This window comes from Diaphorina citri, unplaced genomic scaffold (genome assembly GCF_000475195.1).
Source record: "Diaphorina citri unplaced genomic scaffold, Diaci psyllid genome assembly version 1.1 scaffold184, whole genome shotgun sequence".
Lineage (NCBI taxonomy): Eukaryota > Metazoa > Arthropoda > Insecta > Hemiptera > Psyllidae > Diaphorina > Diaphorina citri.
Window position 1 is genome coordinate 183535 of NW_007377621.1, and position 27859 is coordinate 211393.

The window sequence follows — 27859 nt, forward strand, 5'->3', positions numbered from 1 at the left end:
TTGGTATCATATCTTTCAAGTAGACATTTCCCCCAGTACTTACTAGCTCATGATTTTGGAGCTGAAATTGCCTGAATTTGTTACCTATCCGCAGTAAAATTAATCTTCATCAAGAATATCAACACAATATTCTTCTAGTTTCCTTTCATTGTTAGTATTCCTCAAAGTATAAATCAATTTAATTCGTGTTGAAGTTTAATTTTTTGACCCATTATGTCTGCCGTGTATTTCACTCTCATGGTGGTTTTCCTCGCTTATTATTTTGTACAACTGATAACCTGTGTCAAGTATACCGCCATTACGAGTAAACTGGATAATATTGTGTTCCTTTATCCAGGAGAGGTGAGTTCTTATACTTTCATTATTTTCATGATTCTTCATCTGCTGTTTGTGGTAGAAGAGCGTACTTTTTTGCTGATCTGCTAAAAGGAATAAAAGAAGCATGACATATTCATGGAAATATTCGATTGCAAATATTGTAATGGGTTACTTTCTGGTGTTCTCGTGTTGACCCAGAACCTAAATGGAAAAATGGAAATTGTTCTCTTCTCGCGCATTTGAAGGACCTACGACGGCACAGACCACAAGAGTATTTTTTTCTTTTTTAGAGTGGAGACACAAAACGGCCCACTTTTAAGAAAGTACCTACCCAGTAAAAAGTGTTCACTCTATTTTCTTTCTCCCCCTCAGGCTAGGAGTGAGCGAGACCTGAGAAATTGCAGTCTAAATGATGAAATTGTTCTCTTCTCGCGCATTTGAAGGACCTACGACGGCACAGACCACAAGAGTATTTTTTTTTTTTTAGAATGGAGACACAAAACTGCCCACTTTTAAGAAAGTACCTACCCAGCTACCCAGTAAAAAGTGTTCACTCTATTTTCTTTCTCCCCCTCAGGCTAGGAGTGAGCGAGACCTGAGAAATTGCAGTCTAAATGATGTCTGCGGAGTTGTTCACAAGAGATTCTGGTTAGCTCCCACTGTAGAGAGACTGTGCCGCTGCAATGATAAAGACAAGGAGGATTGCCCTTGGTAGTAAGTTAATTGCTGCTTGTGTTTGTAGTTTATCACCATGAAAGGGGAGAAATTGATGAAAATATGGAATGTAGGTATGACATATCATTGATGTGGTTTTAAAGTTGGCACGTACCTTATGTTTTTTGGGCGTTTCGAGTCTCAATCTTTACAAATTTCACTTCTTAATATTTCAGCTGGAACGATGACTACTCAGATCCTTACACAATGTATTTGGATAGCCGATCTCAGCTAAAGGTAAATTTCAATTATTTATTATTCACCTATTAAATAGTGTATTATTGTGTTATATATTATGTAGTTTCATCTCACGAAAAGATATTTACATAAGTTAGATTTCTTGGGTATAATCTAAGAGCCCCTCTTAGTCTGACAACATTGGAAACATCTTAGTCTACTGTCGATCTTTCCCTTTATGAATTCCAACTAAATCATAACCAAGTGAAGTCGTAAATTAACTTTTCCCCCTATTTCCATTTCAGTTCTGCAATCAAATCTCGGACCTGGCCAAATGTTCACCCCGAGAGAAGGCCCTAGAGGTAACGGACGAGGAACATCTAGTGGCCACAGCCCACTGCTATTGTCCTCCGTACAACTATTGGGCACTGGGGCGACATTTCTCTACACATCACCACAACAGCAGCGTGTTCACGTTTGATTCGTACAGATGCAAACCGGTGAGTACACAAAACGTTTTGTATTCAATCAGGTGGAAAGTGGTGTTAGGTGCTTCAATGTTTAGCGGTGTCATCTAGTGCCATTATTTCTGGTGGAACGTATGTTAGGTGTTACTTCAGACATGGGTATGGTGTTGTAGTTGAGACTAGTTCGAAGATAACAATGTCATCTAACGTCAGTATATATTTTATTTAGAATTTTTCTCTATCGGTATGGTGTTGTAGTTGAAGAATACTTCAATGTTTAGCGGTGTCATCTAGTGCCATTATTTCTGGTGGAACGTATGTTAGGTGCTACTTCAGACATTGGTATGGTGTTGTAGTTGAGACTAGGTCGAAGATAACAATGTCATCTAACGTCAGTATATATTTTATTTAGAATTTCGAAGTTACAACAAGCCATTTGTATAAAAGGCAGTTTTGTCTTGCAGGCATTAGGGTGTCTACCAGACTGGAAAACCGGGAAAAATCAGGGAATTTTATAGAGACCGGAAAAGTTATTTAATTTTATTTTCCCATTTTGGTAGACACCCTGAGGCATCTGAGGTATATTTTATGAAGATATTTCCATTTTCACAGTTGGACAAATGCTCGGAACATCAATTCTGTGGTTTCATTCGGGCCGACACATTCTCTACTTATTTCCACTGTTCTTGTCCTCGTGGTGACCTTTGCTTGCGAGCCGCCAACAGGACACAGAAACAGGCCAAGCCTTTGAATGCCTCTGAGCTGTTCTTCTATGGACCCGCCTACAGAGCCTACTGTCTCCCTTTTAATACGTCATCAGCTTACGAGTTTTAAGCTTCTAAGGAATGCATACGAGTTCTACGAGTTATAAGGAAAGAATAAAGCGGGAAGTGTAAAGTGAGTGATGGAATTCCAGTTTATCATTTTTAAAGGAGGCATTTTAAAAGAACTATTTAAAGGAGGGAATCTATAAGAATGGAAAGTAGGAGGAAAAATCAACTCAAATCCCCCAGGTTTGGTGGTAAGAAATGTCCTTGTGACTAACTTAAAAAAAAAAGAAATTATTTACACATACCTAACTTATTCCAAACATTAGAATTTATATAAATTTATTAAGAATTTTAGACTACCTATTTAGAGTGACTTTACTTTTGTGTCTTCTTGTCCTTTGAGCTTCTTGTCTTTTTCTCTTCTCTGGCTACTATGGTTTAAAGTCCCAAGTTAAATACAGATACAATAAAAGGCAAAAAACAAGAACCTAAGTCCATTTACCAAGACCTCCAGTAACAAAACTGCTCTTGGGATTCAATAGTGTAAGTATGTAACTATCTACTTACCTATAGAAGTACCTATCAAGTAAAGGCCGGTAAGCCGACTCAAACCTTCAAATGTAGGTACTGGATTCCCTGTTTAGGCTGACTGAAAAATGGATAGGTAGTTACTATTACATATTGTTGTACCTGTCCTCAAAACAAGTTGATAGGGCTATATAGGATTCTACAAAGACTAGAGAAGAGAAGACACATAATAAACCTTCAAATGTAGGTACTGGATTCCCTGTTTAGGCTGACTGAAAAATGGATAGGTAGTTAACTATTACATATTGTTGTACCTGTCCTCAAAACAAGTTGATAGGGCTATATAGGATTCTACAAAGACTAGAGAAGAGAAGACACATAAATTTTCCTCTTTCTTCACAACATGTACCTACTGTTGATACCTATCTGCATGAGTGACTTAAGAGGGAAAACATTTGCCAGCCTACACAAGTAATATAGACCTCACTCGGAAAAGACCCTCAATTGTGTGTGTGCACTCAGTAGAAAAGACTTGGTAGTTTACATTATCTAATGTCTAAATTTCTTCAATTTCCAGGGGTATTAAACCACTTCAAGCATTAAGAACTTTGTCTTCACTACTATATTCTATTGTCAAATGAGGAGATCCCAAAAATAGTGATAAGGAAAGAATAAAGCGGGAAGTGTAAAGTGAGTGATGGAATTCCAGTTTATCATTTTAAAGGAGGCATTTTAAAAGAACTATTTAAAGGAGGGAATCTATAAGAATGGAAAGTAGGAGGAAAAATCAATTTATATAAATTTATTAAATATTACGGAAGACTTGGGTACCTAAAATTATGTACATAAAACATTAATTTGTTTTAATTTTCATTTCTCATTGACAGTAAAGAAATAGTTATGTACCAAACAAACGATCTCCTTATCGAGTGGGTTCGAAGTTCCTACTAAAACTCTTTATCATCTTAATCAAGTATTATGAATTCATAATCATAATATTGAAAGACAATGTTCATGTTACTGCTATTCAAGTAAGAGGACGTGACGCCTCTTCTTTAATCCTAAATTTCTCATCGATCTCATCTCATCCATTTTTTCTTAGGATTCGTTATCCTCGAATATGATTCTGAAAGGAGCAACATCTTTTCTTTTAAAGATGTTGCCTTCTCAGTACCTGGGTTAGTTGCCTCCTCAGCACCTGAAGACGCGATCCATCCTGATCGATTGGAATCATCTGATTGTTATTCCATTATCCATCCATAGGGCATTCACGGGAACAATCTCTCATAATACCATCCATCCTCGCCTTCATGACTGTGAGGACCAAGTGGCTCACCAGGCACAGGTCTCTTGAATACAATTCTATCGTGAACTCTGTCACTTTGTCCTTGCCAGAACTCGATTACCTTCGGTATCACTACATAGCCGCCCCTGTTTTGGAAAAACAATGAAAATCGTATTACTTGCTGAAAGCAAAGGACTTGTCCGCTGCAGGTAGTTGACCAAGGTATAACAAAATTTCCAATTTAATGTAGGTAGGTATTATTGAAATATTTATCTGTTCGAATAGATAGATTTTATTAGCCAAAAAACCGTTTTCTAGCAGAATTGTGACTAGTTCGAGTCTTTGGCAATCGGATTTAATTTTCGAAATTACAAATACCTACATATTTAATGTGAACTTTTACCGAACAAAATGTTAGTTAAAGTTTCCCCGGTTGTTCAGTCGAATGATTCATAGGTTTCAAGAGAAACCCCCAAAGATTTGGCGCTCGAAATAACTCTCAAATTCTAATGATTTCAAAACTCACCAATGTTTTGGTCTGGGCACATAGTCTCCTTCTTTGTATTTCTGCCTCAATTCTTCAGTTATTTTCGACATTTGATCTCGACTTTCACAAGGTCTACTCTGATCAGATGCAATGGCTCCGATTTTGCTCGCGTAAGGTCTGGACTGGAAGTAATCATCCGATTCTTTGTCTGATGTCTTCTCCACATGACCTTCGATTCGTACCTGAAAATAACAACGAAGTATTCATTACAAATTGTAGCCAGTAATGTAGAGCAGGGGTCATTACACAGAAAACAATGAGAAAACTTACTCATAGCTATATAAATTACATAGGTACTTGAATCCACTGGACGTAGATAACTGGAGTCACAACAAAGTTATAGAATTAAAAGTGTTCCCCGTAATTTCAATATAAAAAAGTCAAGTGCTTTTTTTTCAATAACCCAACTTCAGGAGATACTTACTGATCGCTTTAATGGCTCCCAATAAAATGCCAAAGATGCTTGTGGATTTTCAGCCTGAAATAAAACAAAAGGGGATTATTTATTAAAAAGAATAGAAGTGAGGAAACGTGCTATATAATTTATTTTGAGTGATTTATTTTTCCAAGCTGAATATGATAAAAATCATAGTATACTTATTATTGGTATCATATCTTTCAAGTAGACATTTCCCCCAGTACTTACTAGCTCATTCCCCTTTCTACTGTTGTAGTTGGTGAAAAACACAAATCCATTTTTTCCATATGATTTCAGCAGCACCATTCTGCCTGATGGAATACCATTTCTGTGTGAAATACAAAGTTAATTATTAGATAATTTGAAGATAGAAGATAAAATCAGATAATCTATTCTTAACCTGGGAATAAACCTTTTGCATGACATGTAAGTGCATTACAACTGGGCTAACTGTGCCCCAATCATGTGTATTAAGGTAATACCTGATCATTGCAAGGTAAATGATATACATACGGTGATAACAGGTACCTAATAATAAATTAATCTTACTTTGTGCTTGTTGCTATGAACATGGCATTAGCTTCTATAATTCCTGGTGTGTTGTTGGCCTCATGGAACCAAGACTCAAACAATTTGAAAGGTTCTTTTACAATATCCTTCTCCAGTAAAACTTCATTTCTTGACTTGTAGGGTACTCTTTTATCTAGAAGGGGAGGAAAACAATAAACTAAGAGTTTCAATAGATTTCATGACTATTTCTTCAAGACAAGTACATTTACTAAGTAGGTAATTACATCTGTATCACAAAATTGTCCACTAAAAAAGCTGTGAATAAAAATATCTATTAATACATACCTTTCAAATCTGTAGTGCTTTCAGCTGCCATGGTTGTTCTAAATAAAGGGATGGTTTTTCTCAGAGTGAAATTGTTTAATGGACAAACACACAATTTAACACATTTGAACATGACATACCAACACAAAATATTTCATTAAACTGAAACAAACAGAACACATTTATTCACAAATCACTAACAGCCTGCAGGCAGACACAGATACTTAAGTGGAATAAATATTTACCTCCCTGTTTCAAGTATAGGGTGTTTTTTTCAGAGGTTTGTTTTTCAAAACACTATAAAAGACATGCTATTTGAGGTAGGTATGGTCATGATTTTTCATTTATTTGAAAGGTAATTGTTTGCCATTTAGTGTTTGACCTCTGAAGAAAATTTTGGGTAAATGGGTGCCACGGCTAGATCGAATGGAACTCAGTCCAGAAAATCCAAATTTTGACCACTTTTTCCATAATCTGAAGCTGTATATCTGCAAAAACTGTGAATGATGTCTTCCATTTGCTCCAAAGTTCATTTTTTATCAAAAAAAGAAAAAAATAAACCAAATGTTTCGCTTCTTTTGAGCTATCCAAGGGGCCCGTATGCCCGAACTTAGTATTCAAACACTAAATGGGCATACTTTAAGCTTTCTAATAAACAAAACATCATGACCATACCTCAAATAGTATGTCTTTTATAGCAGTTTAAAAAACAAACCTCAAAAAAAAAACACACCCACGAGAAACATAAAAATTATCTCGTAAAAAAATCTTTATGATTATTATTTTTTAAAGAAAACCCACAAATTTAGCTGAAAATTACCGTCATCTCCCCCTTGCATTCTTTATTCCTAGATAAACAAGAGGTAAGATATCGCTCGTAAATTGAGAATTTATGAACAATTTTGTTATTTTTTGGGGTAAAATTATTACATCAGACTTAACATCAACAGCTATCCACTATGAAGCAAACTATTGAAAGGATGGCGTTAGATGTTTGCCAAACGTGCACAAGCATACATCTTATCGCTCTATTAGTCTATTCTAATAGCTACAATGTTGAAAAGAGCATCAGACTTGACAGTCGTATTTTTCCCTCAATTTTTTAGTTTTAGGTTTTCTCCAATGATTGACATAATAAGGGTTGACTAGTGATTGAGGATTAATAAAGGGGTTTATTTTTGTTGAAAAGAAAACATACGTCAATACCCTGAATAGTGAAGAGGAAACACCGTCTCAATATGATAGCAACAGCGGAACAAACATAAACACTATGGAATTTGCAATAGCTAATAACTTAGTACTAGACTCAGCAAGCGATTTAGGTCAGATATCGTGGTGGATATATTAAATAAAGGAAGTAAAATAAGGAGGCTAATAACTTAGTACTAGACTCAGCAAGCGATTTAGGTCAGATATCGTGGTGGATATATTAAATAAAGGAAGTAAAATAAGGAACATCAGACTTGACAGTCGTATTTTTTCCTCAATTTTTTAGTTTTAGGTTTTCTCCAATGATTGACATAATAAGGGTTGACTAGTGATTGAGGATTAATAAAGGGGTTTATTTTTTATATAGAAAAAAAATAATCTTAAATTTAGTACCCGATTTTATTAATTTGTACCAGAAGATCATCAGGTGATGATGACTTGTCAAAACCACCAACAACTGTTATACTGTAGTTTATTACCTTTTCACTTATTTTTTCTGTTAAAAAAACATTTATAAACCTCTAACTGTTTTTCGTCTAAATTTCAGATAACTCGACTTGGAAAAAAATATCAGATATTATCAACTATCCGAGTTTCCAATATGAAATTAATTTCTTACAGAGCTGGAATTCAGAAAGCCATCTTTTAATTAAATTAAAAATTAATCCAATACTAATTACAGCACGTTTGAAGTGCACGGCTTTGATACCTATAAAAATTTCAAAACCGGGCTTTAAACATGTACCTGAGGGCCTGTAAGCTTTTTGACTTGGGCTACGATGATCTCAGTAATAATCTTCAGGAAAAGGTGTAGCTCGGTAGCATAAAAATTTCAAAACCGGGCTTTGAACATGTACCTGAGGGCCTGTAAGCTTTTTGACTTGGGCTACGATGATCTCAGTAATAATCTTCAGGAAAAGGTGTAGCTCGGTAGCAAATCATTTCAAAACATTTTGCTGCAAGTCAAAATTCTGAACCTGAATTTCAGGATGCGAGCATTAGGAATCTGACTGTAATTATCTTACACTGATACTCCTTATTAGGAAGATATAGATCAAACATACAGGAATGATAGAACACGGTGTTTCGGAAGAGACTCTGCCCTTGTGTCCGATTTCAAAGATCAATTTCTTATGAGTTACAATATTACAATGTTTAGATTTTAAACCATGTTTCATATTTGATTTTTGAAACATGGGACATATTATGACTTTCAGTGTGTTTGCCATTCCCCTAGCTACTTCTGTTGACTTAATCATGTTTTAGTTTTAAATGCAAAGAGAGACAAACCAGTTAGTTTGGAAATATCCATTAAATGTTCTGATAACCTTAGAACAGGCAGCGCTTTGTAGACACCCAGTCCTCTAAATACAAGACTGAAAAACTGAAATGAGATTATTAACATGCTAGGACGGTATCATTATAGTGTCTGCTCCATGTCGAATATCATTGCCAACATTTCAAGTAGCAACTCTTGTCAGTAAGATTAGAGATATGTTGTGTTTGGCATTATTTGTTTGATGAATGCAAGTATTGTACAGGTTCATTCATCTTTACTTCCCAAGAGTAGCAAGTATTTTGTTATTTTCAAAATAAATATACCAAGGCAAAGGACATACCTAATATTGGCAGCTTAGACCTGTTATTTACTTATTTATTAGAAGTACAAGAGAAGGATATTGGATTTCTTTTTGTAGTTCCAAGTTGCTTATTGGTTTTGGCGGACAGCTTCTTTGTTGTCTCCACTTTTAAATATTTCGGAGGGAAAAACCGTAAGAATTGATTTGTTCAAACGGCACATCCACTAACAAATTAGAGGGATGTGCTATTTGCACCAATCTCTATTTATTTATTTTATCATGCGAATCTGTCAAGAAAATAAATAGGTAAATAAAATATTTTATCATTTTGATAACTGGGATTGATCAGCAATTCGGTAATTTTCTTTCTATAGTATCTCAGATAATAGACAAGTGTACTTATCTACGTATGCAACACGCTCAGGTCGCTCAGACATAAATTGCCATTATACCTTACAATCTTTACTGTAGGTTGGAAACCTGAGAAAATAACATGTTTGTTTTAATTTAGAGAGCTATTAGCCAAGCACCGAACCAATTCTGGTACTTTGGTATCCTTACCAAGCGTTTGAGTACCACAGATCACGAGATTCGTCAATAATAATTGTAGACTAATATTTTTTTAAATGCCTGTCGTGTTCCCTGATGTTTTTCTTGAAACAATGTCTGCAGTCCTAAACACCGGTCTTGTTTCAAATTACTTGGAGTATGATTATGTTCCGTAATAGCCACACATCAAACCAGTGCTGGATTCAGGAGTAGGTTATTAGAGGACTATGTGAAATTGTAGACTAATATTTTTTTAAATGCCTGTCGTGTTCCCTGATGTTTTTCTTGAAACAATGTCTGCAGTCCTAAACACCGCACGAGTACATTTGGAATTCGAACTTTTGAGATGCTAATTTAAAACTTATCGCTACAAGGCTGCAAGCTGAGCCCCCGTGCAAGTGTGCTAAATTATGATTTTGGTTTGATTTGATGCTAAAAACTCCTGAATTACTTTCTAAACGATTTACAAGCTTGCCAAATGCAAGCTATTAGTCTTTTTTACTGTGCATGATGTACGTAATCATTTCTTGAAGAAAGTAAAAAAAGCCTAATAACTCTACAATTATCTGGACAGAATTTAGATTATTATGTTTAGATTTTAAACCATGTTTCATGTTTGACTGTGTCTGCCATTCCCCTAGCTACTTCTGTTGACTGAATCATGTCTTAGTTTTAAATGCAAAGAGAGACAAACCAGTTAGTTTGGAAATATCCATTAAAAGTTCTGATAACCTTAGAACAGGCAGCGCTTTGTAGACACCCAGTCCTCTAAATACAAGACTGAAATGAGATTATTAACATGCTAGGACGGTATCATTATAGTGTCTGCTCCATGTCGAATATCATTGCCAACATTTCAAGTAGCAATTAGACCTCGAAAAAAACACGAGTACATTTGGAATTCGAACTTTTGAGATGCTAATTTAAAATTTATCGCTACAAGGCTGCGAGCTGAGCCCCCGTACAAGTGTGCTAAATTATGATTTTGGTTGGATTTCGTTTATTTGATGCTAAAAACTCCTGAATTACTTTCTAAACGATTTACAAGCTTGCCAAATGCAAGCTATTAGTTTTTTTTCTGTGCATGATGTACGTAATCATTTCTTGAAGAAAGTAAAAAAAGCCTAATAACTCTACAATTATCTGGACAGAATTTAGATTATTATCTTTTTTTCTGTGCATGATGTACGTAATCATTTCTTGAAGAAAGTAAAAAAAAGCCTAATAACTCTACAATTATCTGGACAGAATTTAGATTATTATTGAACTCATATCATCCCCTTTACGATGCTTAATCTAAGGTAGACAAAATTCCATTATCTGTCTTGGCTGGTAAGCAAGAAGGGTCCTAGGATTCAAAGTCCACGAGCATAACTACTTTAACCTCTGGGCAGTGCCTAGTTGACGCCAAGCCACACTGCTGACAGCATAATAATAGCTATCATGTAACAAATAACAAAACACCTAGGTTAAACCTGGTATTAAATGCATTTGATATACGACATCAATATGATAATCCACGATCCCTGAGTATTTGTTTAACCAGATTGATTTAAGAGGTTAGATTATAAATTTGAATATTTTTATTTACCTATAGATTTATTATTTATGAACCTGCCGAGGTAAGGTGTCAGTTTATTATTTATTTATTGAAGGTTTCGTGTTTTCCTATTTAAATAAACGCATATTTAATCTTGAAGGGGGGCTTCCATTGGCGTTAAAGGTAAATTGATATCAGTTTTTTTTTCTCGGCTATTAGAGGATGGGTTTCATCCTGGGGGTGCATAATAAATGGAGGTGCCTGCGATTAGAAACAAATCAAATAGTTGTAACGCTTCATCAGAATAATTTGGAGATGAAATTTCAGTGGTTGATTGATGATTACAACAACACATTTGAATATCGTTTGAGCATTTTGTTTTAAAAGGTGAAGAAGAAGCATGTGTTGTTCATAGGTTCGTTTTAACGGTGTGTGCGTGTTTTAGTTTTCAATAGAATTTCCATCACCTCTATGTATTGTTTTCGCATTCATTAATCAGCAGGGGATCTTAGCCTGTTCTTACAGTATATTAGGTTTTGTTCGAGTCTCGTTAATGTCATTTGCTTCTCTTCTAGGTGAACAATTGAATGATAAGGTAAACTAAGAGGAAAAGTCAAACTACATAAAGCTTGAATTGACCCACCAAAATGTTTGGTACTTTGGATGGTACAACCAAAGAAAACCATTCCTATGGAGCTCCACTTAACATAGAATTTACAGAAGAAGATTTTATTAGAGCTTCTAGAAACCCAGATGTTTGTGAGCAAGCAGCCAAAATGATATTTGATTCTCAAGTAGACAAACTAATACTTGGCATTTGCTTTGATGTACATAGACTGAATAAGGCTGTCGATCCAGATACCCTCTTACTCTACTTTGATAATCTTACATTCAAAGATGAGGCAAGCTCTCACATTCTGAACACAGAAAGACACATGTTTGATGTTTATGGTAATGAATTTACAACTAAGAAAATCCTTGTCAAATGTCCCATATGCCACAAGTCTGGCTATGATGGTACTAAATTATCTAACCATTTAGAAAGTCATAAAAATTTCAAACGTTCAAGTTCCTTGGTAGCAAGAGAGCGTATTGCAGCATCACAAGTGAAATATAAGGATGAGGAAGAAAATGATAAAACTGTACCAAGGAAAGCTGAAAGGAAGAAGAAATTAAGCAAGCTTAAGAAACAAGCCAACAACCATGGACTGTGAAAACTTGATGTTCAGTAAGTAAGATCTTAATTTAAACTAAATATCAAAAAACAACTAGGTATACCTAGATGTTCAGTAAGTAAGATCATAATTTAAACTAAATATCAAAAAACAACTATACCTACATCTAAAATAACTACCCCTTGTCCTTATGAGTCACTGAGTTAACACATTGTGGTATACCTACATCTAAAATAACTACCCCTTGTCCTTATGAGTCACTGAGTTAACACATTGTGTATGGTTGGTTTCTGGGCAGAGACCATCTGGGCATGTTACATGCTGATGTTGTTTTTTTTTTTTATGTATCTGCTCAGCCTTATAAGGTCAATAAAATCAAGGTGATGGTAAAATTTCAAGGCTTGATACACCTAATCATTTTGTTAAACATATTTTAACACAATCAAGTTTGAGTTTGATCTAATCGGTAATCAAAGTGTGACTTACACTCACACCATTTTTCGCATTGTTAGTAGGATTACATGCTGATGTTTTTTTTTATTTATTTTTTTTCATGTATCTGCTCAGCCTTATAAGGTCAATAAAATCAAGGTGATGGTAAAATTTCAAGGCTTGATATACCTAATCATTTTGTTAAATATGATATTTTAACACAATCAAGTTTGAGTTTGATCTAATCGGTAATCAAAGTGTGACTTACACTCACACCATTTTTCGCATTGTTAGTAGGTACCTAGGTATGATCTATTCATTCTGTTGGTGATTTTTTTGATGGACATGAGTTCAATAGAAAAAACAAAAGTCACATACTGGGGGAAATGTGGTATGATCTATTCATTCTGTTGGTGATTTTTTTGATGGACATGAGTTCAATAGAAAAAACAAAAGTCACATACTGGGGGAAATGTTTGGCACATTGCATATGCATAAGGATTCAAGGGGTAACTGCTTCATTGACATTAACGTGTGGTAGGTTTGTCTCGGTTTTGGACGGATGCACGTGGAAAAAATAATACCTAGTTCTACCTTTGTTAGACGTCGAAATAGGTAGTCAACCTTTGTATGCAGGACTGCATTTACTTGTGTGCATTTTTGGTTAATCTTCGCACGTGGAAAAAATAATATGTATCTAGTTCTACCTTTGTTAGACGTCGAAATAGGTAGTCAACCTTTGTATGCAGGACTGCATTTACTTGTGTGCATTTTTGGTTAATCTTTTTCTCCAAGTCTTGCTTTGATACTGTTCTCATCATATTGATAAAAAAAATTAAGAAGCATGTGTTGTTCATAGGTTCGTTTTAACGGTGTGTGCGTGTTTTAGTTTTCAATAGAAATTCTATCACCTCTATGTATTGTTTTTGCATTCATTAATCAGCAGGGGATCTTAGCCTGTTCTTACAGTATATTAGGTTTTGTTCGAGTCTCGTTGGTCACTAAAGGCTAGCTTATTGACTGCCTGTCCTACCTAGCTTAGAAATAAAATAACCATCCTTTCTGTAGTTAGAAGAGTCTTATGAGGTTCATCCTCAGCCGAAAGACTGCAGGGACCATAAACAAGTTGGTTATTTCGCTTTCTTTATTAGTGGATGTGACATTTTCACTTTTCTCTCTTTCGGTGATTCTGTTTTGTTTCCCGCTCTGGTGGGGTTTACAAGTCACGTGAAATGGCTAGCTTAGAAATAAAATAACCATCCTTTCTGTAGTTAGAAGAGTCTTATGAGGTTCATCCTCAGCCGAAAGACTGCAGGGACCATAAGTAAGTTGGTTATTTCGCTTTCTTCATTAGTGGATGTGACATTTTCACTTTTCTCTCTTTCGGTGATTCTGTTTTGTTTCCCGCTCTGGTGGGGTTTACAAGTCACGTGAAATATTGTTTATTTCGCTTTCTTTATTAGTGGACGTGACATTTTCACTTTTCTCTCTTTCGGTGATTCTGTTTTGTTTCCCGCTCTGGTGGGGTTTACAAGTCACGTGAAATCGGTCATATTGACTATGTGAACTGACGTCATGGTCTGGGAAAGTTTGTCTCATTGCTCTAGTTGAAGTTGAAAGCTGTCGGAATTTCGTGCTACCAAAACTAATCGGTCTGCAGTTGGCACGGTAATATCCATAGTGTAACATTCTCTTGTGCGATGATAATGTAAAAGTAAAATGGTACAATCCTCCACTGAAGTAATCTTTTATGCTACCAAAACTAATCGGTCTGCAGTTGACACGGTAATATCCATAGTGTAACATTCTCTTGTGCGATGATAATGTAAAAGTAAAATGGTACAATCCTCCACTGAAGTAATCTTTTATTCCTACCTCGATTGTCTAAATAAAACCTTGATAACTTTTTACGTGAAATAAAAAATAAACAAAGTACAAAATCAGTTGAGATTCATTCACTGATTTCGAACACTTGTGGGCTTCGAAACTACTTTTTTCTCCAAATCTGGGCCAAACCGTTTTCAAACCGATTGGTAAAACGACAAAAAATCTTCTTTACTCGGCGCATTCAATCAATTTCTGTCAAATAATTGGTACCATGACAGGCGAAGTGCCTGCGGGACATGTTTCAAAATTTCGCTAATTGCCAACGCCAACAAAGTGGGACCTGGGACTCTTGTATGTAACTCATTATCTTGTATACTCGTACCCACATGGAGCGATTATTTCATCACTACCTCTCGAGTACTTATCAAGGATCTTCCATTCTGCCCTGTGCAGGCTAATGTTGCCATTCTGAATAGATGACTAATCACGCTAATCATGTTCCCATGGAGTAAACTGAATCCTTTCCAGTTCTAAAAAAAAATTACATGTAACCATACGTCTATAAAATTTGTGGTTTATTGTGTTGTGTGTGCTCTGCAGAAAACCATTGAAGATAACCTATTCAAGTCCATCATCATACTCCTGTAAATGAAATGATGCAAAGTAATCTTTAATTAATAGAGAGATGGTGGGGTCTATAAGTTTCATTGAAAGCACCTTTACTCTGGGGAAAAATATTCATGTAACCATACGTCTATAAAATTCGTGGTTTATTGTGTTGTGTGTGCTCTGCAGAAAACCATTGAAGATAACCTATTGTATTCAAGTCCATCATCATACTCCTGTAAATGAAATGATGCAAAGTAATCTTTAATTAATTGAGAGATGGTGGGGTCTATAAGTTTCATTGAAAGCACCTTTACTCTGGGATCAATCAATCAAGATTTCATTGCATAATAAAATAAAAAGACGAAGAAACACTGTTTTTAGTTTAGACAGTTGGGCGAAGTAAATATTTTTAAAGACTTTTCTAATAGGATGACAAAGTGGTTATTTATGCAAATATCACCTTGTTTTGATTCGACAAATTAGACATGGTGCGTAAATGTTCAACGCATTTTTTCCCAAGGTTCTTGGAGTTATTTATGCTAATTTTTTATTCACTTCGTATAACATGACTGCCAAGATTGTGCTGGGCCTAGGTCTTTAGCAGAATGAAGTTTGAAATAGTAAAATTATGTAGCTTCTTCTTTTAAATGGACTAAAAAACATTAAATGAACTAAAGATTGCAATCCCGCAGGATTCCAAAACGTTCTTCTTACATTGCATATTACTAAGAGGTACTAGAAAGGAAAAATACTACATGCTTATTGATCGATGTTATTTTAGTAAAATTGTATTACTATTTAATTATCGGCACATGACTTTCATATTTGTGCTTAAAAGAGTTATTACAAAATCACATTCGGGAGTCTTCACTCTTTTCGAAGTCTGATATACCCTTGGGATAAAATAAAATTTTCTAATGAAGACATCAGGTGTGCTATGAATATTCATAAATTTCGAAAAAGGGAGATCTCGGAACTAACAAGGGGATTCATCGCGAAGTATTGCGAGTTCTATTGACAACAAGTGACAATTATTGTTGGGATAAGACTAAAAAGTTCTTTTAAATACACCACAGGGAAAAAGTCTTAGTAAAAAGACTGATAGTTTTGTCAATGTTTTCGCGTATTTCGTGTCATAGTTTTTCATGTACACGGACTTTAATCGGCAGTTATTTATACCAAGCAGTGTTACCGACCTTCCAGTCAACATAATTATTGCTGTGAAGTTCGAGTGTTCATTTTATGGAACGCGACCCAAGTGCTCTGAAGGCAAGAGATAATAAATTACAGATATATCTCACTAAAATGTTGATATTACCAACTTTTTTTTCTCTCTTTCAAAGTTCCAAGTTCAACACTTAAAATAGTAATGGTTCGGGTGCCCTTAGAGTGCAATTTCTCTTTCTCACGCTTACTCAGCGGGTTTTTTGCTTATCGTTGCTCATGTGTTGAGTTGGAATGAAATATGAGGATCGATCTGTAATACTGACTTTGCCAGTCTTTGCCGTAACATTTGTAAGGAGGTAGGGCAAACATGGTTTTACGTTATGTAGATGCAATGTTTACGGTACTTGCACAAAGTTCTTCGTTTCAGAAGGTAGGTTAAGATAGGTTAAGTACACATGATTTACATTGGTAAAAAATCTATGTTTTACATAGTTCATAATGTTGAGGGACAGAGAGTTTTCTAAAAGTGATTCAAAATGAGGAAAATACCATGGTGGATCAACTTTAAAGTAGTCAGAAAATTATAAAAAAAAGAAGATATTTTTACAAAATTTTTCTATGTTAGTTCATAGTTTAGTGTCAAAAAATGCACTATTTATGACCGTTAAAACTCATACCATGGTGGATCAACTTTAAAGTAGTCAGAAAATTATAAAAAAAGAAGATATTTTTACAAAATTTTTCTATGTTAGTTCATAGTTTAGTGTCAAAAAATGCACTATTTATGACCGTTAAAACTCAGCTAAATACTGTCATGTGTTGAATTGTTTATTTTCAATACCAAGTGATTTTTTATGATGATTATTTATTTTAATCTATGATAAGATTATCATAAGCAAAGATACAGGTGGGTACCTATAGGTACAGAAAACTTCATATTGTTTGCTTAGACGTGGGATTCTAATCTATAAGCTGTTTACTTTGAGATAAGAGAGTATTTTGATTTTATGATGAAAGCCTTGCAAATCCACAAGTATTTCGTGCAAATAAATATAAAATTCAGTTTAACCCCTTATGAATACCTGTGTACGAAGTGAATGACTGACCGTCAACCTTCAACAGATGAGGAAGACATTCACGATTTCACATAGGTACGGTTTTGAGTGGATTGGAATTGGAACACATCATATGCCTTGAGGCACACTCCATTTGTCATAAGTCTAGGTTTACCTTCCCCTTGGGGATCAATTTGAAGAAACCATTTACCTACTGATGAAAATTTGTAGAACTTCATAATATAAAATTCAGTTTAACCCCTTATGAATACCTGTGTACGAAAGTGAATGACTGACCGTCGACCTTCAACAGATGAGGAAGACATTCACGATTTAACATACGGTTTCGAGTGGATTGGAATTGGAACACATCATATGCCTTGAGGCACACTCCATTCGTCATAAGTCTAGGTTTACCTTCCCCTTGGGGATCAATTTGAAGAAACCATTTACCTACTGATGAAAATTTGTAGAACTTCATAGTTTGGACCTTATTCACAAAACGCCCACTCTGAGGCTTAGGTGTAGGGGCAACTGCCCCAAAAGATGTGTTGAGCTTATAAAAATCTCTTGGACCCCAATGGATCAACACCAACACCTATCCACTATGAAGCAAACTATTGAGAGGATGGCGTTAGATGTTTGCCAAACGTGCACAAGCATACATCTTATTGCTCTATTAGTCTATTCTAATAGCTACAATGTTGAAAAGAAAACATACGTCAATACCCTGAATAGTGAAGAGGAAACACCGTATTGCAATGTTTAGATTTTAAACCATGTTTCATGTTTGATTTTTGAAACATGGGACATATTATGACTTTCAGTGTGTTTGCCATTCCCCTAGCTACTTCTGTTGACTGAATCATGTCTTAGTTTTAAATGCAAAGAGAGACAAACCAGTTAGTTTGGAAATATCCAAAATATTTTGCCCATCTCATCTCCGAAAATAAAAAGTACCCACATGTAAAATGATCAGGCTCGATTGTAAAACGTGAGGGAAATAATCTTTTATTGGTTTTCATTTTCAAACGTACAATTTATTATTCCATTTGAGTTTGTTGTTCTGACCCAATATTTTAGAGGTTCGTGATGTTGTTTTACGAGGCTTTCTTTTACCCCGAAGAAATTGAAATTAAAACACCTTGAATGGAATTCTTTTGGAGGGAGGAGGAATGGAATGGAGGAGACCCAAAGCAAATTGCCCATATCCGTCGTTGTTGGTGGAATTTTCAAGGTGAGAGCAATCAGTCGTTCTTGTGGAAGGACTTGGGACTCAAGGGTAATGTGTTCCGATTTTTATGACTGTCTCGGATACCCAACTTAAGATGGAAGTTCAGACCCTCCTCAACTTAATGGAGGAGACCCAAAGCAAATTGCCCATATCCGTCGCTGTTGGTGGAATTTTCAAGGTGAGAGCAATCAGTGGTTCTTGTGGAAGGACTTGGGACTCAAGGGTAATGTGTTCCGATTTTTATGACTGTCTCGGATACCCAACTTAAGATGGAAGTTCAGATATGCGACTTGGAAGTTCAAAGCTTTTTTGTTCTTGAATCCAGAGCAGTATGGTTTCTGTAGATTGGTTGATTTTGTGAGGTTATTGTTTGACTGTTCACTGGGAGATACATATTTGCAATCTGGAGATTGATTCTAGGCTTAGCAAAGAATAAAACATTTTGTTGTTTACTTCAGTAACAAAAAACATCTCGAAAATCTACTTTTCTAGAAATAGATATTTATTTCCTAATGGGTAGTATCAAAAATTAAAAATCCTTTCCTTATTTCACAACATGAACATCAACATAATGGTTTTCAGCTTCTCAATTTGCCAGCAAAGGTCACCGCGCGAGGTCACTAATCATTCAACAGTTAATTGGAAAACAAAATTAATGAACGCCGCTCCCAACCATTAGTTGAACAAGACCATCAACACACAGGGAAGGTGATGAATTAACAACAATAACAACCGAGGCTTTCGAAATCGTAAAAGCCAAAAAATCATCCATTAATTATGATTCTATCAGATAGCATGAGGATAGAAATCATCTGCAAAAATGAAGAACATAAAAAAAGTAACCCTCATAACTTTGAAGAATGTCTTTTGTGAGAGAAGTGAAAAAGGCATTATAATAAAATAGTATAAGAAGAAAAATAAATAACTCGTAAGTATTACAGTAGAAATGCTTTTGGTGAGGAATCAGGGACATTTTTAAAGACAGCATCAAAAACAACCTGATCTTAATATTGAAATTGAAATCTAACAATAAACATCTACAGTATAATATTTGAGGATAGGGTGATCGACTGAGAGTGATTTATAGAGCACCGTCCGTCGGTCATCGGGTAGTTGATCGATCATTAATTAAAAAACAACTTTGATTGAAAGCCCATCTGAAAAAAGAGGTGGCTTCAACCATGTAAAATACTGATTTGCCTTAGCACTTTAATAGGAAAAAGCTAAAGTTTCTACAAAAGAGCATGACCATTGGTCATAAAAGAAAGTTGCACCATTTCTTTTTCCCCACTTCAGAGCTGTGCTATTTTTTGCTTTCTTTTAAGTGGCAGGGTTCTCCTGGAGGAGATCTTCCACCCAACCACTGATAACCACACTGAAATGATTTCCCTCACGTTTTACAATCGAGCCTGATCATTTTACATGTGGGTACTTTTTATTTTCGGAGATGAGATGGGCAAAATATTTTTTTAATTTGATTCTTATATTTTTCAAATGAATTTTACGCCCACATTGAGAGATGGGTTTATGGGTATCTTTGTTGTGTTGGATCGGTGCATTTCGGCATAACTATGAATGCCTCCTGTAGTCCTGTTAAATAGCCATTAAGACCCGTGTTAGCCATACGTTTTCCCAATATTCTCTTGTCAGTAAGATTAGAGATATGTTGTGTTTGGCATTATTTGTTTGATGAATGCAAGTATTGTACAGGTTCATTCATGTTTACCTGTCCTACCTTGATTGTCTAAATAAAACCTTGATAACTTTCTACGTGAAATAAAAAATAAACAAAGTACAAAATCAGTTGAGATTCACCCACTGATTTCGAACACTTGTGGGCTTCGAAACTACTTTTTTCTCCAAATCTGGGCCAAACCGATTGATAAAACGACAAAAAACCCTCTTTACTCGGCGCATTCAATCAATTTCTGTCAAATAATTGGTACCATGACAGGCGAAGTGCCTGCGGGACAAGTTTCAAAATTTCGCTAATTGCCAACGCCAACAAAGTGGGACCTGGGACTCTTGTATGTAACTCATTATCTTGTATACTCGTACCTACATGGAGCGATTATTTCATCACTACCTCTCGAGTACTTATCAAGGATCTGCCATTCTGCTCTGTGCAGGCTAATGTTGCCATTCTGAATAGATGACTAATCACGCTAATCATGTTCCCATGGAGTAAACTGAATCCTTTCCAGTTCTAACTCAAGTGAGGGCCCTGTTCTTCAAGTTATAACTCGTGTTTACTTTAAATTGAGAAGGGAGATCTCGGAACTAACAAGGGGATTCATCGCGAAGTATTGCCAGTTCTATTGACAACAAGTGACAATTATTGTTGGGATAGGACTAAAAAGTTCTTTTAAATACATCACAGGGAAAAAAGTCTTAGTAAAAAGACTGATAGTTTTGTCGATGTTTTCGCCTATTTCGTGTCATAGTTTTTCATGTACACGGACTTTAATCGGCAGTTATTTATACCAAGCAGTGTTACCGACCTTCCAATCAACATATTGCTGTGAAGTTCGAGTGTTCATTTTATGGAACGCGACCCAAGTGGTCTGAAGGCAAGAGATAATAAATTACAGATATATCTCACTAAAATGTTGATATTACCAACTTTTTTTCTCTCTTTCAAAGTTCCAAGTTCAACACTTAAAATAGTAATGGTTCGGGTGCCCTTAGAGTGCAATTTCTCTTTCTCACGCCTCTCTTTCAAAGTTCCAAGTTCAACACTTAAAATAGTAATGGTTCGGGTGCCCTTAGAGTGCAATTTCTCTTTCTCACGCTTACTCAGCGGGTTTTTTTGCTTATCGTTGCTCATGTGTTGAGTTGGAATGAAATATGAGGATCGATCTGTAATACTGACTTTGCCAGTCTTTGCCGTAACATTTGTAAGGAGGTAGGGCAAACATGGTTTTACGTTATGTAGATGCAATGTTTACGGTACTTGCACAAAGTTCTTCGTTTCAGGTTGTTATCTTCATGGCTTACAGTTTAATTAAATCCTCCTTTCTAGTATAAATTAATGTGAGGTGGAGTTACAGACTACCAATCTGTTAACATTTTGCATAGTTTTGCATAGTCATATTTTCTTTCAATTCGTGACGAATTTTCAGGATCTAAAAGGGTGAAAAAGGGCAAAAAGGCTTTTAAAAATTATAAAATAAATAATAATCAATCAACCAATATTTAATTATAATTTTACTGTTACTAAAATCGCATTATAATTTGATAGATATAACATTTCAGGTTTTTACCTCCTGTTTTTTTTTTTTAAAAAAAATAATAGTTAAATTAATAAAAAACCATGAGGCCTAGTTGATATCCAACTCACCTAGTGACACATAATATATCTGCAGATGTACAAACTTTTATTGCAAAGCGGAAACTCTTTTTTCCTCGTGGGCAGTAGACAAAAACAAATAAATTTGAAATAACTGTGTACTTTGGCAAGGTATACTCGTAAATTTCTACTGGAAATTTATTAGACACCAATATTTACGAGACAGATCAAATGGTTTTCAACCAAAAGCTTATTGATTGACAAAATAAACAACAAAAAAATCAAATAAATGATTTCAGAAGTCAGGAAAAAACGGAAAAGAGAAGACAAATTATTTTTGTTGTATTTACTGAAAGATCTCATTGTAAAAACAAATAAAAACGAGAAACATATATAATATTCAGTTTAACCCCTTATGAATACCTGTGTACGAAAGTGAATGACTGACCGTCAACCTTCAACAGATGAGGAAGACATTCACGATTTCACATACGGTTTTGAGTGGATTGGAACACATCATATGCCTTGAGGCACACTTCATTTGTCATAAGTCTAGGTTTACCTTCCCCTTGGGGATCAATTTGAAGAAACCATTTACCTACTGATGAAAATTTGTAGAACTTCATACAAAGGAAATGTCGAGATTCATCAGAATTTTCATGAACCTTTCTATCTCTCCATGTTTTACCATTCCTTGACTAGTTCATCAAAATCAAATTTGATAAATGAAGATCCGTTTCGTGTGATCGGGTTTTCATAATGGCAATTCCATGAGATGTCGCGTCAGTCAGTAGCTTGAGGTATTGTTATCGTCAATTATATCTCCTTTTCGTCGTTGGTTTTGTTCAAGGGTTGAACGCGTCAATGTGGCCTAATGATGAAATCAACTCAAGTGAAAAACCATGTTGACGTACCTGCACTATGAGGTCTATCTTCGTGTTGTGGGGGTTTGTTTTTAGATTTTCAACTACTTCATTAACCATATTGATGGTTACAAGTTTCATCAGTGTTTCCATTTTTAGATCATCTCAGTAGAACTAAATTGAATCGATATCAATATTAAGTGGGGTAGTTTAGTACCTAGTGGAGACGCTAAATCGCCATGGACCGATTTGACTACCAAATGCCTCACTGCTCATACAAAGATAAAATAAAGTTCCTAGATTTCAAATGGTGTACCGGGACTCGTAGGTAATTTTGGAAAGTGCTAACCTTGGTTCTCATGCTATGAAGATTAACAAACAAACAAACAATTTTTTTTCCTATGTTAGACACGCTTCCCAACTTCCTAAGTAAAACTTAATGAAATTCTAGATATGTTTGTACTTTGTAGTTATCCACTATGGGCATTTTCTTTTGTTATTCTTTCCAGTAAACCTTTGCAACCTTGAACATAAATGTTTGTCTTTTTTATCTCTTCCATGTGATCTTCTAGTTTTCGGTATTCACCAAAAGAGAACATCATTTCAATTTGATTTGAAAATAAAGCTGCTAGTATCCAAACTCCTGTGATGATTACAAATCACACCAAACCTACAAATGGAACAATGGATCTAACAACACATCGTATCAGTAGGAGAGTGTCTTTTTCATTTCTTCTTTTGTTGTGATTCTGTTTTGAATAGGGAAACTCATCCGAGCGCGACAAATTGGTAGCAGTGGCATGTTGAGGAGTGATCAGATGGTGTTGGATCATTCGCCGAGTGTTGGGGAAGGACTGCAGAGATGGTTTTGCATGAACCTCAAGAACATAATGAAAGTCAGCAGATGTGGGAAATAACAAGAATGACACGAGAAAGAAAAAAAAGGTCTTGGAAGAGAAGATGTCAGGGACAAAAATTAATAACGATAATGATCATAAGAATGAGGATGAGAGACTTTGAAATTTTTTGAAGAACGTTTCAAGTGCTGTCAAGTTCTTCAATATTCCTCTTTCGCTTTTTGTGATTTCCTTTTTCATTTTTTCTTTTGTTGTGATTCTGTTTTGAATAGGGAAACTCATCCGAGCGCGACAAATTGGTAGCAGTGGCATGTTGAGGAGTGATCAGATGGTTTTGTTTGTTTAGGCAAAGATAAAGGCGGAATTGCATGGTCGCTTGGATTTCACAGTATCGACATTTTATCAATAGGCTGATGCCTCGTTATTGAAACCATACTTCTTGGAAATCGTTTTTGGTGATGTTTTGTGATCCTGGAAGGAAAGAAATGGTCTTGGAAGAGAAGATGTCAGGGACAAAAATTAATAACGATAATGATCATAAAAATGAGGATGAGAGACTTTGAAATTTAGGTCTTGGAAGAGAAGATGTCAGGGACAAAAATTAATAACGATAATGATCATAAAAATGAGGATGAGAGACTTTGAAATTTTTTGAAGAACGTTTCAAGTGCTGTCAAGTTCTTCAATAATCCTCTTTCGCTTTTTGTGATTTTCAATTTTGATCTGCGCCTATTGATGTTTTGATAAAGGCATTCACAAAGTTTAGCCGATCTTGAGGAAACCTGCTGTTCTTCTATTTGATGCCGAAACGTCAAGAATCTCTCGATTCTTGTGATCTGCCATTTTCGGCACTTCTTATTCGAAAAGTTGGTTTGAAAATATTACAGATACCTATTGATGTTTTGATAAAGGCATTCACAAAGTTTAGCCGATCTTGAGGAAACCTGCTGTTCTTCTATTTGGTGCCGAAACGTCAAGAACCTCTCGATTCTTGTGATCTGCCATTTTCGGCACTTCTTATTCGAAAAGTTGGTTTGAAAATATTACAGATCTTCTGCTAGTTTTAACAAGTCATATTTTTCTGTGCAAGACAATTTTGTAGGTTTTCATTTTTCTCATATTCCTCATACATATTTCTCAAACACAGTGACTTTGGAGTAGAAGTGGTAAAAACTGTCCTCCCCTAACCTTAAGACGTAGTTTTAACAAGTCATATTTTTCTGTGCAAGACAATTTTGTAGGTTTTGATTTTTCTCATATTCCTCATACATATTTCTCAAACACAGTGACTTTGGAGTAGAAGTGGTAAAAACTGTCCTCCCCTAACCTTAAGACCAACACCAACACCTATCCACTATGAAGCAAACTATTGAGAGGATGGCGTTAGATGTTTGCCAAACGTGCACAAGCATACATCTTATTGCTCTATTAGTCTATTCTAATAGCTACAATGTTGAAAAGAACCTTAAGACAAAAACATCTAAATATCATAATACTGACATATTGGATAATTTGTTTGATTGGTTTTAAATTGGGTGCACTGCCTCCATGAGTCCTAATCGCAACCCACCTAATCCTGAGGAAGTCCGCCTTCCTAGTTAATTGGGTAATAAAGTAGAAACATTACTTGGAATAATAAAAAATCCATAACTAATTTTGGTAAAGGCAACGAAATTGAGATTTGCATAGGCGTTGTTTTACATGTTGCCTCCAAAATCAGGAATGGCAATTATGTGCCTTGTGAGATTTTGGCATTCTTTTATGTCACAGGAAGTTGTATTTGTCTTCATTAAAAAATCTACAGGGTAAAATAAGGAAAGAAAAAAAAAAAAGGGTTGGGTGGAAGAACTCCTCCAGGAGAACCCTACCACTTAAAGCTAAAAAAAGTTCAAAGTTCATAAGGGTACCTATAATGTAAACTGTTTCATTCTTATTCCTTACCTTAATTTGTTTGCTTTCTTTTGTACTATGTATAAGAAATCCTCTGAAAGGTAACGAGGAAGTATTGGTATTTCTTGGGCTAATACCATTGCATCGCCTCTCAAAAAACCTATACCGCCCAAGTTTTTGGCAACAGGAAATAAACATTATGCATGATTATAGAGATTTATTTGAGACGTGCCAATAAATCAAGAACACAGACGTAAGATAACAGCCATAGACGTAATCTTAGATAAGAGATACAAACGTTGGTGTATAAAGATAAATATTATGTGCATAATATCTAGGTATCTAGATAGACGTTTTTAACGTCATCATCTCAGTGCTTAGAATAGAATGCTTTGGTCAACTTGAGTTAGTAATTAGGCTGATGAGTCAGTCATTCATTGGCTAAGTCGGACAGTAATAGCAGTATTACTTTACACATTACACAGAGGAAAAAATCAAAAGGGAACGGAATCCTGGAAAGTGTATCCACATCGAGGGACTTTTCAGTCTCGTTAGGGCAGTAGCAACGAGGAATCATGGATCATTTCTTTTGTATTGATAAGACCATGTTTCCTTCTTTAGAGCTTGCCTTTTCACGTTGTGTTATGAATCTTCTTATTCCATTCTATCCAGAAGTTTGACAGAAGTAACCATTGACAGAAGTAACCACAGTTACCTTTATCTCAAGGTAGAGAACTACTTCAAGTAGAAGTAATGTACTCTTTGTGGAGAAGATATCCTATTGTAAGGATAAAATAGAAGGGCCACAGTTACCTTTATCTCAAGGTAGAGAACTACTTCAAGTAGAAGTAATGTACTCTTTGTGGAGAAGATATCCTATTGTAAGGATAACAGGAAATGTTGGGATCCTGATGGTTTTCTGGTTTTGGTTGTGCTCACAAAGGACACGCTCCTAGATCATGAAAGGTTTGCCAAGAATATGAAAGGTAGATGACAGATATTTGTGTTTGTTGTGTGAGTCCCTTCCTCAAAGAAATGATAAAAAGGGAAAGCGATTTTGCTTTCAGATTCAGAACAAAATTTTGATAACGGAGCACTTTCTTGTGGCAAATAAAGCCTGTCCTGTTCTATATTTTCAGACCTTAATATGCACTTTTTGATAAGATTACTCAACGGGTCCTCTAAAAGAGTGCTTTTTTAAAGCTTGGAACTTACCCCTAAATCAGATAATTATCTAATTTATCTTACATTGTTCAGGGTCAAAAATTACGAACCCTTATCTCTAAGGGCAATACGCCACAACCATGTAAATAAAGCCCGTCCTGTTCTAGATTTTCAGACCTTAATATGCACTTCTTGATAAGATTACTTAACGGGTCCTCTAAAAAAGTGCTTTTTTAAAGCTTGGAACTTACCTCTAAATCAGATAATTATCTAATTTATCTTACATTGTTCAGGGTCAAAAATTACGAACCCTTATCTCTAAGGGCAATACGCCACAACCACAAGACCGATTGCTGGACCTGTCACAATGACCATGATTAAAGAGAGCTAAAGTAGAGAAAGCAGTGGGAACAGTAAAGAAACAGTGTTCTCTGATTGGGCGTGTAAAGATCCAAGACAACTCTCTTACAGGAGAGCTAAAGTAGAGAAAGCAATGGGAACAGTAAAGAAACAGTGTTCTCTGATTGGGCGTGTAAAGATCCAAGACAACTCTCTTACATCTACAGGGTCTCTTGATTCATATACTGTGGTTTGTTTGGATATTGGAATCATGCAATCATGTGAACCCTTACATGATTGAACACCTTGTTTGCTGCCTTATTAAAATGCGTTTTGTTGAGGACTAAATGAACTATGAACTGTAAAATAAATAAATGTGATACCCAGTAATAATAGAACTAGAAGAAATCAAAGGGTATTCTAGTAGATGGCAAAGTTGACAGGTACGGACAAAAAGTTGTAAAATTAATCCATAATCTCTTCTTTCTTTTTTCAGACGCTGGATGGCGCAGACATGTGACATGCCGAGCTTTGGTTCGTATGATCGGGTAGATCGAACGCAGAACATCCTGGAGGAAAAAAGGAAATTGACAGGTACGGACAAAAAGTTGTAAAATTAATCCATAATCTCTTCTTTCTTTTTTCAGATGCTGGATGGCGCAGACATGTGACATGCCGAGCTTTGGTTCGTATGATCGGGTAGATCGAACGCAGAACATCCTGGAGGAAAAAAGGAAAATTTCTTGAATTTATTACCAATTAAATTTTGTGCAGTTCCTCGATTTCTTGTACAAGCGTCTTTTGAATTTATGCACAGCTTTAATTTCAGTCCATTATTTCCTCAAAAGAAAAAAAGGAAAACAAATTTAGTTAAAATCCTGTCTCTTTTTTACTCTGTAGAACTTTTTCCACTCTACAAAGGAATTTCGCAACAGCTGCATAAAAAAAACTCGGGTTGTCATAGACGTCTGTGTAGTAAAAATTTATGACCTGGAAATTTTCAATTATAGGTGCATTTCGGC

The 27859-nt window shown here is 35.5% G+C and overlaps 3 protein-coding genes and 1 long non-coding RNA gene across 7 annotated transcripts; 2 read left to right on the top strand and 2 right to left on the bottom strand.

Annotated features, from left to right (window-relative positions):
* The first annotated feature begins 57 nt into the window (after window positions 1–57).
* LOC103505603 lies at window positions 58–3827 on the top strand. Of its 2 annotated transcripts, XM_008469950.3 has the most exons (6): window positions 106–342; window positions 896–1032; window positions 1209–1269; window positions 1515–1709; window positions 2289–2534; window positions 3635–3827. In XM_008469950.3, exons 1-5 carry the CDS (start codon window positions 214–216, stop codon window positions 2508–2510), a joined length of 744 nt encoding a protein of 247 aa, XP_008468172.1. In that variant the 5' UTR covers window positions 106–213; the 3' UTR covers window positions 2511–2534; window positions 3635–3827. The 2 variants fall into 2 exon arrangements, with proteins under 2 accessions (XP_026676706.1, XP_008468172.1); XM_026820905.1 differs by lacking the exons at window positions 2289–2534; window positions 3635–3827 and adding an exon at window positions 1910–2265 and having other exon boundaries at window positions 58–342; window positions 1515–1765.
* On the top strand, window positions 2794–27570 carry LOC108251945 (SAGA-associated factor 11 homolog). Of its 3 annotated transcripts, none has more exons than XM_026820907.1 (3): window positions 2794–2989; window positions 11512–12164; window positions 27485–27570. In XM_026820907.1, the coding sequence occupies exon 2, from the start codon at window positions 11584–11586 to the stop codon at window positions 12148–12150; it is 567 nt and encodes a 188-aa protein (XP_026676708.1). In that variant the 5' UTR covers window positions 2794–2989; window positions 11512–11583; the 3' UTR covers window positions 12151–12164; window positions 27485–27570. The 3 variants fall into 3 exon arrangements, with proteins under 3 accessions (XP_026676708.1, XP_017297992.1, XP_026676709.1); XM_017442503.2 differs by lacking the exon at window positions 27485–27570 and adding an exon at window positions 27334–27412; XM_026820908.1 differs by lacking the exons at window positions 2794–2989; window positions 27485–27570 and adding exons at window positions 3274–3495; window positions 27334–27412.
* On the bottom strand, window positions 3993–6220 carry LOC103505604 (pyridoxine-5'-phosphate oxidase). Its single transcript, XM_008469951.3, has 6 exons — window positions 6080–6220; window positions 5774–5927; window positions 5453–5552; window positions 5231–5284; window positions 4786–4988; window positions 3993–4405 (listed from the first exon to the last, which is right to left on the bottom strand). Exons 1-6 carry the CDS (start codon window positions 6189–6191, stop codon window positions 4243–4245), a joined length of 786 nt encoding a protein of 261 aa, XP_008468173.2. The 5' UTR covers window positions 6192–6220; the 3' UTR covers window positions 3993–4242.
* LOC113465943 lies at window positions 12002–12441 on the bottom strand. Its single transcript, XR_003390510.1, has 2 exons — window positions 12334–12441; window positions 12002–12214 (listed from the first exon to the last, which is right to left on the bottom strand). It is a non-coding gene; the product is annotated as an uncharacterized LOC113465943 (long non-coding RNA).
* Window positions 27571–27859: the final 289 nt, after the last annotated feature.